Genomic DNA, 15,330 nt, shown 5'->3' with positions numbered 1-15,330 from the left:
CCACCCCTCTTATTTAATTTTTCTAATGCACAATATCACTGGGCTGCTAATATAGGATAAAGTAGGGTGAGACTATGTGTTGTGTCCAGTGTTAGTCTTACTTAGAGTAGACCCATTGAAATGAATGGGACCTAAGTTAGACTGACATTTGATATGTTGGATAATTTTACGTTGGAATTACTTATTTGGGAAACTTAAATTTTGAAATTTGAGCTGGAGGGGAAATGACTGTGAGGAAGCTGAAGGAGAAATGTTAAAACATATCTCCATATGGCCATTGCACCTCCCTTGAAATAGTCCCCTCCTAATGCTGCTTGACAGCAGAAAAGTGGCAGCCAGGTTTTCCAAACTCAAGTTGACTGCCAAGCATATAGTTTTGGCTATAGGAAGTTGGTGTGCCTCAAAAAATGGGAATAGTTAGATTCAGATGCTTATGTTTATGTCAGACTTTCAATCCTGCATCCCATTATGCATGCATACGTCCCTGAAGTCAATGGGACTAAGTACATGAAACTGACCTTGTGACTGAACTGCTTTGAAGTGGTATTAGCAATGTTCATGTAGTTCTCTCTGCTGGGCTTAACTATAATTAAGGAACGTGATAGCACTGCCATTACAAACATTTATTTAAAAGATTTATATACTACCTCTATGATTAATCATTGTTAACGAGGCTTACAAAAAGCAATTAAGGGACCAATCCTATGGCCGCTAGTCAGCGGCTAGACAGCCAAAGGATATGTGGTTTTCTGGGAACCGACCTTGGAGCACGGGCTCCAAGGTCTGTTCCTGGAGAACTGACCTTTCCCCCCTTCCACGCTGCCTCGCAGACAGTGTGGAATGGCTCCACGCTCCGCGCTTGGAAGAGGAGCACGGAGCGGCCAAAATGGGGCATTCCAGGGGGCGTTCTGGGGCAGGGAAGGCAAAAATGCCAGTATGACACATCCTATGTGTTGTCCGGCAGCCTCCTCCCCTGCTCTACCTTCCTGTGGCTAGACAGCTGAAATCAGCTGTCTAGCTGCAAATGCAGGGCAGGAGAAGCGCGAAGGGAATGATCCCTTCTGTGCTTCTCCTGCCCTGCATTGGGTAGGCGGTTGCCTCCGTGTTTGGAGGTGGCCACCTATCCCCATAGGATTGCGCCCTAAAACAACAATAAAATGTGAAAGCAACATTAAAAATAGATTCTATAAAATTGGAAGGCTAAAACAGTAGGAGAAGTAGTAAAATAATACAGTAAACTATAAATAAATGAGCACATTAACATTTCTGATTATTTAGATGAGCCTGGGCAAATAAGAAGAACTTAGCCTGGCACCTGAGGCTCATCAACCTGGGTGCCTGGTGTGTAGCCTTGGGAAGTGTATTGCATAGCCAGGGTGTCTCCCCAGATAGGTACTTTCTTTCACTGCCATCTAACCTCTTAGAAGGACCTCTGACAATATTAACAGATGAGCAGGATCTTTTGGGAGTATACAGTCCTTAAGACATCCAGGTCCAAAGCCAGATAGAGGGTAAGACAGCACTTTTGAGTTGTGCCCAGAAGTCAGAGATGTTGTCTTAAAACAGGTGACATGTTGCAACCAGCCAATTCTGGTCAGTAGTCGTGTTGTCATATTTTGAACCAGTAGCTTCTGAGTGGTCTTCAAAGGCAGCCTCATGTATAACACATTTGCAGTAGTCGAACCTGGGTGTTAGCAGGACATGGATAATAGTGCCCAGGAGGAGTGTAGCTGGTGCAGCAGCCTCAGCTGCTAAAAGGCACTTTGTATTGCAGATATAACTTGATATAACTTGATAAATATATCTGTAGAGCAGGAATGGGGAACCTCTCAGCCCCCATCCTGCCCAATGTCTTCTCTGCCTTATCTCTGATCGGAGATGAGACAGTTTCCCTGCCTCCCTGCCCACACTGCATTTTGGCCTTTCAGAAGCTCCATTGGTGCCAGTGTAGGGGCCCCTCTCCAACATTCCAGTCCAGTGATATCACAAGCTGCTGAGAGATGCTGGGGAAGTAGCAAGGTTGCACTTCCCCTGTTGTCCTACCAGTTTAAGTCATCCAGCTGAATGATCTTGGGGGGCAATCCTATGCATGTTTAGGCAGAAAAAAGTCCTACAACTCCCACTGCAGGTCTTTTTTCTGACTAAACATACATAGGATTGTGCCCTAAGGTAGTTTCAGTGCCAAACCTGTTTCAGAAGCTGATTTATGCTAGCCAAGCTTCTAGTATAAACTGGTTTTGAAGCCTGGTTAGCATTAACCATAGTGTAGACTGTGTGTATATGGCATAAATATATGAGAATATAAACTCTTCCCCATCTATGAAAGCAGAAGTCAGAGTGCTGATTTTCCATCTAATACAAAGTTCTGCACTAGTACAGTGATAAGCACAGAGTACAGGCATCCTTTCCTTGTCATATAGAGAACAGTGGCTGCAATCCACAGCCTGGGGTCCTGTTGCAAATAACACTTGATGAGCATGTGGGAGCTCTTTCCCCTTTTGTAGCCAGCACTGAAGATACTCTGCATGCATACAGCCATCTCACTGTGCTGCTTAGAAATAGATTTTCATCGAGATTGAAGCCCTGTTGCATGAGCAGGGTGCTGCATGCATGTCTCTGGATCCAATTCCATGAAATACAATTTTAAAAAATTGTTACTCTTTAGGTATTAATATAATAAACGTGCAAAGTCCATGGCTTTATTTTAGTCACTATGTCAATTTTAGGCTTCCCTCTTATTTTGAGCAGGGAAAAAAAGAATGTAGCAGATTATTATACACTTATTCAAAATCTTAGTTTTTGCTTTTGTGGTTTGTTAGAAATGACTTTTCTTGAGTGCATTCTCAATATGTTTAACATTATGGCTTCCATTTTTCTAAATGCTGGTATCCCGAATTTGATTGGGCAGTGTAGGTTCTACAGTTAAATGTATGGCAGGCAAGCAAAGCTATGCTGTTTTTACTTGCATTACATGCAGACTGACATGCATGTAATTATGCTTATGTTAAACTGTACATAAAGGGTCCAGCTACCTTGAGGTGCTAATGAGGCAGGGAATAAATGGAGACATAAACATAAGCAAGATAATGAATGGACTTGACAATCCTTTTGCTGCTTTTTTTCAGATTGGGAAGAAGAGCAAGTGAGCAGTCCAAATATTCTCAGACTTATTTATCAAGGACGGTTTCTTCATGGCAATGTGACACTAGGAGGTAATAAAAGAAATTGAGTTATGGAGACCTTACTTCTGTGGTTTATCTTAGGCTGATCTATAAAATGCAAAAAAAAAAAGGATTTCACTAGGGTAGCTTGTTCTAGATAACTGAGCATGATGGAATGTTAAAATTTTTGGTTTTGTTGATTTCACTTACGGAGTTTAACTGATGCTTTTGTTGAAATTGGCGGAACTTAAACATTCTCTTTAGAATGTGATCCAGCCAATGTTTTGAATTAAGATTGCAATGACATACAATTGAATGCTATTTTGCAGCCAGTATTGGTAAAGATCAGTGTTAATGTTTTAGAGGTTGAAGGGGTTTTCAACTGTAGTGGTCTCCTGTATGTCACTTCTATATTTACTCTTCACGTAATAATTACTGCAGTAAGTATCATCTTGCAAACTAAAGTACCTGTAGTAATTAGTAATTCTATTGAAAATTTTAAAAGGAATGCTATAATTTGAGTTCAGTTTTTGTATGCCACTACACTGCATACCATTTTTAGAATCTATATTCCAAATATTATGGGGATTGCATAACAGTGCCCTGAATCTTGGCACTGTGGGAGACACTGAGAACTGGAGTACAAGGAAGCTTTCTTGCTATGTCTAGCATAGCCTTGAGGACTATTAGTCATACAAGAACTAAATGGCTATGGCCTCTCTTGAAGTAGAAAAGCAGTTCAATTGTGCCCCCTTGTGGCATGTTTTTCTTTACTGATTTTTACTGTGTCATGTTGTGTCGTCTCAGTTCTTGTCATCTTACTCTGGGACATCATAAAAATTGTTATTTACTATAGTGTTCATATTGATGTTAATAAAATCTCAGGTGGAATATAAATTGTTGTATTTGGATGTGGGTGTATACACCTGGAGGTTTGTATACATATACAAACTTTTGTTCTGGCTTGCTCAAGATTAATTCCCCTAACCAGACAAGTTGAGGTAATTGCCTCTCTTTAAATCTTTACCTTCTCTCCCACCTACCCATCCCAAGAGTATGTTAATTTTCTGGATCACATTCTAAGCTGAGAATGTTAAGTTCCACCAATTTCAACAAGAGCATCATCAGTTAATTTAGACTGGGTTACCAAGTGGTCCTGAAATAGTAAACACAACGTAGTTTATTTTACCTATTTATTTATTTGAAGGGTATTTATCTTCAGCCAAAAAAGGCTGCTAGTGTGGGTTACAAAGATAAATAGGACAATTCCTGCCCTTGGGTTTACAATCTAAAAGACATGACACAGAAGGAAACAGGATTGAGACAGAAGAGGAAAAAAGCAAACTCAGGCACTAGTTCTTAGTCACAATGTTCTTATAATGACCAGCTGGAATGGAAAATAGTTCCTGGAGAGGAGGAGCCAATAGTTGCTTATCTCTCACTAGAGCTGATGGCGTGGCTTTGCTTCCCTTCACTCCCTCTACCACGGACTACACCCTGCTAGGTGAGGGAGGAAAGAGCCTGGTGGAGGTGGCTTCTCAACAGAACTGATGGTGGCCCTGTTTCTTTTCACTCCCTCTGCTACAACCTCTCAGGATGTTGATTATTCAGCACTGGCAGAAACTGAAGATTTAAGAATAACAACTTATTATATATGATATTGTTGTTGTTCAGTCGTTCAGTCGTGTCCGACTCTTCGTGACCCCATGAACCATAGCATGCCAGGCCTTCCTGTCCTGCACTCTCTCCCGGAGCATGCTCAAGTCCATATTCATTGCATCAGTGATGCTATCTAGCCATCTCATCCTCTGCCGTCCCCTTCTCCTTTTGCCCTCAGTCTTTCCCAGCATCAGGGTCTTTTCCAGAGTTTTTTCTTTGCATTAGGTGGCCAAAATATTTGAGCTTCAGCTTCAGTATCTGTCCTTCCAATGAGCACTCAGGGTTGATTTCCTTTAGGATGGATTGATTTGACCTCCTTGCAGTCCAGGGAACTCGTAAGAGTCTTCTCCAGCACCACAGTTCGAAAGCATCAATTCTTCAGCGCTCAGCCTTCCTTATAGTCCAGCTCTCACAGCCATACGTTACTACTGGGAAAACCATAGCTTTGATTAGACAGACCTTTGTCGGCAAGATGATGTCTCTGCTTCTTACTATGCTGTCTAGGTTTGCCATAGCTTTCCTCCAAGGAGCAAGCGTCTTTTAATTTCATGGCTACAGTCACCGTCTGCAGTGAACTTGGAGCCCAAGAAAATGAAATCTGTCACTGCTTCCATTTCTTCCCCTTCCATATGCCAGGAAGTGATGGGGCCAGATGCCATGATCTTCGTTTTTTTAATGTTGAGTTTCAAACCAGCTTTTGCACTCTCCTCTTTCACCCTCAACAAGAGGCTCTTTAGATCCTCTTCACTTTCTATATATGATATTGGTTAGACTCATATCTGGTGTATAAATAGAAGATTATATTGAGTTAACTAAATTATGTGGCACTCTCCCAAAGGATTTAAATAAGATTGATCAAGTGAGCACAACAGAATTTGGGTAGGGGATGAGTTGAAAGACCAGTTCTTGTAATGGGCAGTTGGAGAGAGAGGAGAGAGATGTGAGGAGAAATGGGTAGGGTGGGGAGTGAAAGGGAAATGTCTCAACTCCCTGATGGCATGTTCCAGTGCAGGATAAAGGCCATTTCAACAGAGTGAGGTGATGCAGCTTTTCCTGGCCTGTACTACCACAGGTTGCAGGTGAGGGGCTAAATATGTGAATGCTCCTGCACAAAAAATAGGCTGTGAGAGAAAAGACCAGGAGTGTCTTCTACCAGCTCAGGCTTGTATACCAGCTGCAGCACTATCTGGAGCAGCTGGACCTGGTCTCAGTTACCCATGCACTAGTTACCTCCAAGCTGGACTACTCTACTGCACTTTATGTGAGGTTGCCTTTGAAGATGATTAAGAAACTTCAGTTGGTGCAAAATGCTGCTGCTGGGAGGCTGATAGAGGCCAGAAAGTCTGAACATGTAACACCATTTTTGCACTGGTTGCATGGTTACCAGTATGTTTCTGGTCCCAGTTCAAGGTGCTGGTGGTAAACTTTAAAGTCCTAAAAATTTTGGGACCAAGGTACCTTATGACCATACCCTAGGTTCTGCTTCAGAGGCCTGCTCATGTGCCTGCTGGTAAAATATGGTTGGGTTGGTGAGTACAAGAGATAGGGCCTTCTTGGTGATGTTCCATAGTTGTGGAACTCTCTTCTGGTTGACTTATGCTTGGCTGCTTTGGTACAGGCCTTTTTGAGGGCCCTGAAAACTTCTCTTTGCTGTCTTCCCTTAAGAGCATGGATGGCGTGTGTGTTTGACATCAGTTTTGTCATAGTAACTGTGCACTTATCTGATGTGCTTAATGTTTAAAGTGTCATTTCTGTGTACATGGCTATGCAACAGATTGGCCTTAAAGCATCTTATAAATACTTGGAAGAAATCAGTTCTTCTCAGGGATGGTTTTCTACATGCAGGTTGCTTCTTGGCGCCCATTCAGACATTCGTATGAATTGACCGTCAGACATGAACCTTTAAAAAACATTGTGATCAGTGTAGAAAACACTTAGGTTGCAATCCTGTACATGCTCACCTGGGAGTAAGCCCCACTGAACTCAATGGGACTTACTTCGGAGTATATTCATATAGGATTGTGCTGTTAGCCATTCAGAAAAGTATTGTGTTGAAGATATACTTAGTTCTTACCATTTCATCATATGCTGTTAGCAATTTTAGGTTTCTGTTTCTATTTTTGTGTTCCTCTTTTTTGGCTAAAACGAAATACAAACCAAAAAAAAATCTCATGTTCTGATGAAAAGTAAAAGTTTAATACTAATATCTTCCTACTAAATTCTTTTTGCATCCAAAGGAAAGCAAGTAAATGGGAAAAGTAGGATGTCTGCATAGGGTAGAATGCATGTTGTATATATTTTTATGATGCACTGCTTGTAAATGATAAGCAAGGGTTCCCTTGAAATCCTGGATTATTTTGATGTACGAACTGGGCCGCAGAGTATGAAGTGGTTCAGGTTTGCTAAAAAAAAGGTTCAACAAATATTTCAAAATGCTGCTGGGATCCACAGCAACCCCATTAGCATAGGAGGATTTTAATTATCAGTGTCTGTAGTTGGGTTAAACAACTGCTTCAATTTAAGCTTGTGTTAACTGTTCCAAATATATGGGGGACAGGGGTACTTATTTTTCTCTCCCATTTTGCAACTTACATTTGTAAGCTATTCTGAGAGCTTCAACGGAAGAGCAGCTAATAAAAGCAGAATGGTCAATACTGGGAGGCTCTGAAAAGGACTCTAATCTCAACAAAATGATGGCTTTCAATATTCCTTATTCTGTCTGCGTGGATCAAGAGAGGTATTGAAAAACATTTTTTTTCTTTTCACACAGCATTAAAACTTCCCTTTGGCAAGACGACAGTGATGCATTTGGTGGCTAGAGAGACATTGCCAGAGCCAAACTCTCAAGGTAGGGTAAACCGTAGCAAGCGTCTAACTTGGACTTGATGTGGGTGCCCTTTCAAAGTATTTGTGGTTTGGTTGCATACACTTAAGAAGAAAGTATCTAGTCGTGGCTTATAAATATACTATGTTGAAGATAAATCTAGAGGTTTCTGGGTGTGTTTTTTAAAATTATTTTTAGAAATGCTGAATTTAAATTCGCAACTGGAAATATATTTAAGAAATTCATATTCCACTTTTCCAAAAAAGGAGTCACTCAAAGCAGCTTACAAAGTATAAAAAAGCAATAACCAGTTGTTAAAATACATTGACAAGATAAAAGCAGCAGCAAGAACAAAAAAACAACCCAAACTAATAAATAAAATTAACTTCCTATTTTAATGACATATGACCAAAACTTGTAGCGCTGTTGAAATTTATTCTGCTCTGTTTTATCTCTCCTTCTCCCTCACATACATATATAGACACATACACACACACACACACACACACACACACACACTACAATATTTTGTATTAATTGTCTGAAAAAAATGTCTTTGTTGTTCTACAGGTCAGAGAAATCGTGAAAAAACTGGAGAGAGCAATTGCTGTGTGATCCTGTAAAAGCTCTGCTTTATCTGCTACTTGTGATGTAGAATAGTTTTCGTCTTTCATGCCGCTGTACTAGAGGAGACCAACATAGTTTCAAACACCCTTAGGAAGAGCCTATCTGTGAATCCGCTGAACTGAAACATGAACACTGTCACTTTTTTTTTCTTGAACAATGAACACTTTATTTCTACTTTTTAGGTTGTTGAACAAGCTTATTAATACATCTCCAATACATTCTGTCTCCAAGAAAAGGTTAACTATTCTCTTCAACAGGAATCATTTTGCTGCCATAAAATCATCCTTAACCTGAACTTTAACCAATCAAGATTTCTAGATGCAATTTGCACTAAAAATGGTTGACAATATATAGACCTCATCAACAAAAACTCTTTTTAAGTATTTCAAACACAGAGAAATGAATCAGCACTGGAAAATACTATCAGCAGTCTTTTTTCTTAAATAATGGCCAACCTGAAAGGGGAAAAATAACTACTAAGTAAATTCTACCTAAGTCAGCCTTGGTGGCCAAACTGGCACAAAATACTAACTAAAATTGTCTGATGGTAGACATATATATTTTCACTGCTACAAACTATGTGCCTGTACTTTTAAAGCACGCTGCAGAGGGCTGTTGAAACTGATTTTTTTTCATTGACGTGCACTCTTCTGTCATACATTAGTCGAGTGCTTGTTCAGACAGCACAAATAAGTGCAGAGAGTGCATTTCCTAGCCTTAATATGGGAGGGGTAATTTCCTGTAGCTCATAGGCTTTTATTAATGTGCATAAATATTAGAAGACCTCATTTACTAATCAATTTTATGTCTTTGAATATCAGCAATTGATGTTTTTCAATCATTCTTATTCATCTTACCTTAGTGTCCAGTGTCATGCATACTCATTAGTGACTTCAAAGGAATAATTAAAAGAAAAAGGAGAAAAAAGAGAAAACCTCTGCCATATGATGAGTTTTTGTTTGTTTTATGTTATCTGCATTTGGTATTAGTGCTTGCAAATGTATTGGAAATCAAAAGCTGGTTTTTAAAAGCATACATAGTTACATACAATGCCATTCTTTTACTTCATATAATTTTAAAAATCGATAGGCTAAAAAAATTTGCACAGCACTAAAGCATGAGTTAGTTTCATCTAAATCTGTAAAATAAAATAAAAGATTTTATATTTTTTCCACTAGGGAGAAATTCTTCCTAGTTGAAATTACAAATGTGTAGAATATATTTAATAAAAATCTTATAAAAACATGACTATAGAACTTAAATATAGATTGGCGTGTAGAATAATACAACAATAATCCATATAAATAGCTCTAGGCTTTAAAAAAATGCAGGTTGACATTGTGTTCTGTATTTGAGTCCACGGCCCTTACAAATGTTCTGTGTTTTTTGAATGATCAACTTCATTGAAATGTAATCAGGTTATTTTATTCAATGTTATTGCTTTGACAAAATGCTTTATATGCAGTAGGCCTACAAAGATATTGTTCATAATGATCAAAATTAAATTTGTATAGAGCAGAGTTTTAAAACAAAATTGTAAATAGCACTAAACATTTTCTTTCTGCAACCTGTACTGATAGATTCTTCTGTAAACTAAATAAAAGAAGAATATTGTAGTGCACTTGGTTGTGATTTGAGGGCTGTGACCTGACCTCTTTCTGGCATCAGTCTTGGGCTGAGATCCAAGGAATGACTTCAGGTTTACACGGTGAGATTGTAATCCTGCACCCTGTCCTTTCAACAGCAGACTTCCCAGTCATACCACAAGCTTGCATTTTTAAAGTTTGTGTTGTGACAGTAAGGAGCTGCTATTTGGGAAACACAATCCCAAATCTCCCTTGAGCACGTGGAATTAAATGTGTGGTTCTCTGGATCTTGACCTTAAAATACAGACATGCTCGTTCTATGATTTGGGATGTGGGGTGGAGAGTCATTATTTTATCTTGTTATATTTAAAATCGGGGTTTGGGTGAGAAGCCTAAGGTGGTATTATGGACATGTACATTTCTTGTGAGCATCTTGATGCAGCTTGTAGATTATTTTATGCTCTCTTCAAAAAGTAAATTTCAGCTTTTCCTATTGTAGAGAGAGCTTGGAATTATGACAGTAGCACTTCTAAGAAGCTCAAGCAAGTTAGTAAATTAATCACAACTTGTTTTCAGTGAGTTTGAAAGACAATTCCCTTCAGTGGTATCTGCCATTTACTAAGTCCTGTGTGTATGCTGAATGAAAGGATGCTGAATGAAAACTATACAGAGCAGACTTATTGATGTACAGTTCACCTGATACCAAAATCTCAGGGTGGTTTAACAACTATTAATCACAAGATTCACTTGCAGCCTATTCTTGCTTATCCCTAACCACCAAAAGCCCATTTAGAATTAAAAGGTCTTGCATGGCTTCCAGAAGATACCTAATCAGGGTTGAGTGGTATCCATCGAGAAAGCCTCCCTGGATGCTTGGCACACAGATGGTAAGCTTAAGAGGATATTTGTGGTTGATATAGAAAGGGTGTGGTGGAACATAGGGCTGGAGGCAGTCTCTTGGATATACTTGGTCTAAACTGTGAAGGTCTTTGTAAGTCCTCTACCTTGAATTGAACTAAAAAAGCTAGAGGGGAGACACTGCAGAAGGATTTAAATAGCTAACTAATGTTGATTAAAAAAAAAAAACACCACTGGAATTCTACAAGTGAAATTGTGTGTGCATGGTATAAATGTTACAATAAAAAATTTAGCATTTAGTAATTTAGCAGTACATACAGAAGCACACACATTAGGCCAATCATTGGTAATGGTGATTGCTGGGGCTTCCTTGAAGACAGCTTCAATTTCTGTTTGGGAGCATTGTCAGTTAACTCCTTTAGCTTTTATTTCTAAGAAGCTGAGGGCAATGCAGTCTTCCTGCCTGACGTCTTACAGCACAGTCCACATCTATTCAAAAGTAAGTCCCATTGAATTCAATGCAGTTTACTCCCAGGGGATTGCAGCATTGGGATTGCAGCATTAGTTTGAGTTGCTGATAATGATGCTTTGACCAATCAGGGATTGGCTGCCCTTGTTCATTTTCACAGCAATTGTATCTGAAAATTCTGGGAGTACCCAAAATTCTGGGAATTAGTTTGAGGCTGTCAAGAGAAAGAGATCACACAGAGAAGAAATAGAGATCCAAACATATACAATAAATGTACGGAATTCACCAAGTTGATGAGAAAATTTTGCAGCAGCTGATGAATACTGGTTGTAAAAAAGTTTATGAAATGATGAATTAAAGTGGAAATGAAACTCTTTCCTCCTCTACGATTGTCAAGTGATAATTTTTAGTTCATGCCTCATCTGTCTTTAACTGGTTGCGTTTGCATAGTGTAATTTCAGCATAGATGCCTTTTTGGAGAAACTGAAGTGTGAGAAAGTATAATAAGGTATCACATTGTTAGAAGGGGAAAAAATCATCCCATACTATGTCCAGAACCATAGGAGCCTCAAAAATAATCTCAGCTCTACCAGTTAGCATAGCCTTGCTAATTAACCAAGATATAGGGCACAATCCTATGCATGTATAGACAGAAAGAAGTCCTACAATTCTCAGCATTCCTTGGCCAGCATGGCTGGCTGGGGAATACTGGGAGTTTTAGGACTTCTTTCTGTCTAAACATGCACAGGATTGTGCCCTTAGTTGATTAAGCAGCAAGGGTAAAGTTGGGCGGAGAGAAGGGACCATTAGGGCTGTTCAAACATCACGCTAAACCACTCTCAGTGGTTGAGTGTGGGTTGTTTTGAACCATGTAGTGTGGCTTATTTTCTCGAACAAGCCACCTTGAGAACCCATGGTTTGTTGTGTTGTTCACTGCATGGTTAACAAGCCACCCTGGCTGCATTCAGACAACATACTAACTCACGATTCAACAAACAACTTGGTTCAAAAGTATCCACACAGAACCACTGAGTGTGGGTTAGCGTGTTGTGCGAACAGCCCCACCACATCTCTCTTGATTTTCCAAATTGAAGTTTGTAACCCTGCTCCCTCCTGCCCATAGCAAATGCATCTGTTTTGGTGTAAACTACTTATACCTTGAGTGTGAATATGGGATCTATATGGTGGCAGCCCACTATTGGGATGGGAGGAAGAGTGCTCATGGTGTGTGTGCTGCAAATCTTACCTGGGAATGTATTATCAGGCCACATTCCCAGCTGCTTAAAGGCTGGCAGGAAGAGTGGCCTCATTTACAGCAACCAACTGCACTGCTTGTTGGAATTTGGAGTACGCGAGATGCCCAGCATACATGCCTACCTCCTTTTAACCAACCCCCTGCCTCCCAAGTGTGCTGCGCATGTCTTGATAAAGGCTATAACTTTTAACTGGCACAGACTGCAGCTAGTACATGAGCTGGTTGCAACTCTGTACATGTGCTGTCTATGAGTTTGTGAGCTGGGGAGAGGCTGTCAGGCTTCTCCCATTTCATTTCTGATTATACAGTGCATATGAACATATGAAACTGCCATTTATTTATTTATTACTTACTTACTTACTTACTTACTTACTTACTTACTTACATGTCTATACCCCCCAATAGCCACAGCTCTCTGGGCGGTTTACAAAGATTAAAAACATGTTACTATGTCACACCATTGGCCCACCTGGCTCGTCTATGCTGATGAGCCACAGTTAACCAGAATTTCAGACAGGGATCTCCCACCCCTACCTGGAGATGCTGGGGATTGAATGCGGGACTTTCTGCATGCCCAAGTATATGCTGTACCACTGAGCTACAGTCCCAAACCCCTGATGATCCCTAGGAGTCATTGAAAGAACATTTCTTGACATTTGAGATGCTGGGTGGAGAAACTGCTGGTGGCTTGATAAGTACCATAAAACCTCACAATAACAGGAGCTGGTCCTGTGTTCCCAGACGAGCTGGAACCAGGGGGAGGGATGGGTAGTCATTCACTTGGCAATGTATTTCAGCAGTAGCTAATCTTGGAATGGCTGAAGTGCACCATGAAGTGTAACTTGGGGATGTACCAACTCCCCATTTGTAGTATTTGGCTGACTATTAGGAAATGGGATTCAAGCAAAGCAGAGATGGAAGCCAACATAAAGCAATAAAAGATAGGCATGTGCATTGTGCTTGCTTATTTTTTTTGAAGTACGGATCTTATTAATGCTGTCCAATACCACTAGCTAATCAACTCAGGGAGGCCCATTGAGAACTCTTGCCGGGTAGGTCCTGCATGCTCCCCTTTTTAAAGTTGGGATACTGAAGCCAGCAGATGTTCACCCAGTGGCATGGTGCCTCTGATCCTGGAGGTACTGTATTGCCATCATGACTAGTAGCCATTGATAGCCCTCTCGTCCATGAATTTGTCCACCCCTCATCTAAACTAGCAGCCATCAGCACATCTTATGAAGTGAATTCCATAGTTATGCAAGTGGCATCCAAAAAAGAGCACAGTCCTACTGATGTGAGAGACAGGTTTCTTTACATGGTAATTTCCAGGTTGCTGTTTTTGGCTTTTTTAATGGAATACATTTTTACAAACCCACCTTTGAAAGAATGGCCAGTCAACCACGTCAAGGAAGTACAATCCATGTACGCTCGGTACCTCTTGTCCTTTCTGCCTTACGCCTTGTTAAATTACATCATTGTGACCACTGAGTGCCCTCCCATAGGACTCCTGCTGTTTTACAGCACAGAATCAATGATGCTCAGGGAATGAGTCAGTAATGTGTGTCTAATGAGGCTATTCTCTACAAGGCGGCTAATTTAATTCAATCAGGTTATACACAATTGCTGCTGTATTTTAGAGGCAGCGAACCCACTGTTATCTGCCAAAGTAGCAGGGGTGAGCCATGAGCTATCCAGCATGAAACCCAATATACGCATAACTGAAGTGAAAGCAAACCATTGTCTTATAATCAAGAACAGCACGACCCCTTGACACATTTTGAAAGTAATGGAAGGAAATGGAGCCCTGGAAATGTAAGTAAAAAGCTCTTTGTGATCTTCCCAGTCGCTTGGTGTACAAATGCAAATCTAGAGGAAGAATGAGCCAAAGTCAGCAGGACTTGTTCTTTTGCAAAATAAAATTCCATTTTGTCAAGCCATTCTTGTTAAAAAAAAATAAATGGAAAATTCAAGGTGAAGTTTCCTGGGAAATGGGGATCTGGCCATCTTCAAGTGCACCTTTGTATCCAAGGTCTGGCTGATGTAACATCGCCCACGTGGGTGGGCTTGGCTTTGCCGAAGAAATGGTTCTACATACACTGAGCCATTGTTGTAGCAGGTGTGTGCCATTGACTCAATTTGTTAATGGCTTCTAATGTTTAACCTCTTTTTATGGATGTGTCAGGCCTTTCCCTTTCCCTACAGGAATTTTACTCCCTTTTCAGCAGCTGTTTTGAAGACCTTTCACCCCATTTTTCCTATTAAACAGACTATAAGCTAAGAGCTCCAGAATTCTTTTTTCCTTTAAAAGTTCAGTTTGTATAACAAAATGAATTAAAGATAGATGGATATTACAGCTACATGTGATTGCTGAGAAAGGGCAGCTGGCAAATGGCATGAAGCAGATTACAGCACTTCAGAATGGTCATTTTACATCCCTAAAACTACTGCTTTTGCCATTTTCAACCACTCCTCCTTCACCTTCTTTGGTGTTTAAAATATACATGTCTTAACAGATTTACTCAATGAATGTCAAATGAAAAAAAGTTCTGATGAAAAGTTGGTAGCATGGGAGTGTTGACACTGCAACATGTGTACTTGCTGGCCTGGGCCACACGGGGGCAGACTTTAAGTTTGTGGGATCTATTTGATTTTTTTTTTACTAGAACCCAAAGTCGCTGCATCTCTGTGGTGATTCTGCGGTAGACGGGGAGAGGCAAGCGCCCCGCCCACTTAGCTCATCACGCCCTAGAAATGCCAGCTTACAGCACATGCATGGATGGATGTTTCCATTCACAACACAGAGACAATTACAGATGTAGAGAGATCCTGTTATCTTTTGCCTAATTATTGCCATTGGTTACAGTTATGCTGGATGTGTGTATATGATCAAA

At 40.3% G+C, this 15,330-nt stretch overlaps 1 protein-coding gene across 1 annotated transcript in view; it reads left to right on the top strand.

The window, feature by feature from the left end:
- Positions 1-10,968, top strand: part of UBL3 (ubiquitin like 3) — a 55,011-nt gene extending 44,043 nt beyond the window's left edge. Inside the window, exons 3-5 of the mRNA XM_084842949.1 lie at positions 3,126-3,212; positions 7,591-7,668; positions 8,215-10,968. Of these exons, the coding sequence (XP_084699075.1) occupies positions 3,126-3,212; positions 7,591-7,668; positions 8,215-8,267 (218 nt within the window). The 3' untranslated portion in view covers positions 8,268-10,968. The remainder of the gene's footprint in view (positions 1-3,125; positions 3,213-7,590; positions 7,669-8,214) is intronic.
- Positions 10,969-15,330: the final 4,362 nt, after the last annotated feature.

Source organism: Heloderma suspectum, chromosome 3 (genome assembly GCF_057233095.1).
Source record: "Heloderma suspectum isolate Gila_16-S chromosome 3, 16-S_ref, whole genome shotgun sequence".
Classification (NCBI taxonomy): Eukaryota; Metazoa; Chordata; class Lepidosauria; order Squamata; family Helodermatidae; genus Heloderma; species Heloderma suspectum.
This window is presented reverse-complemented; position numbering and strand designations above follow the sequence as displayed.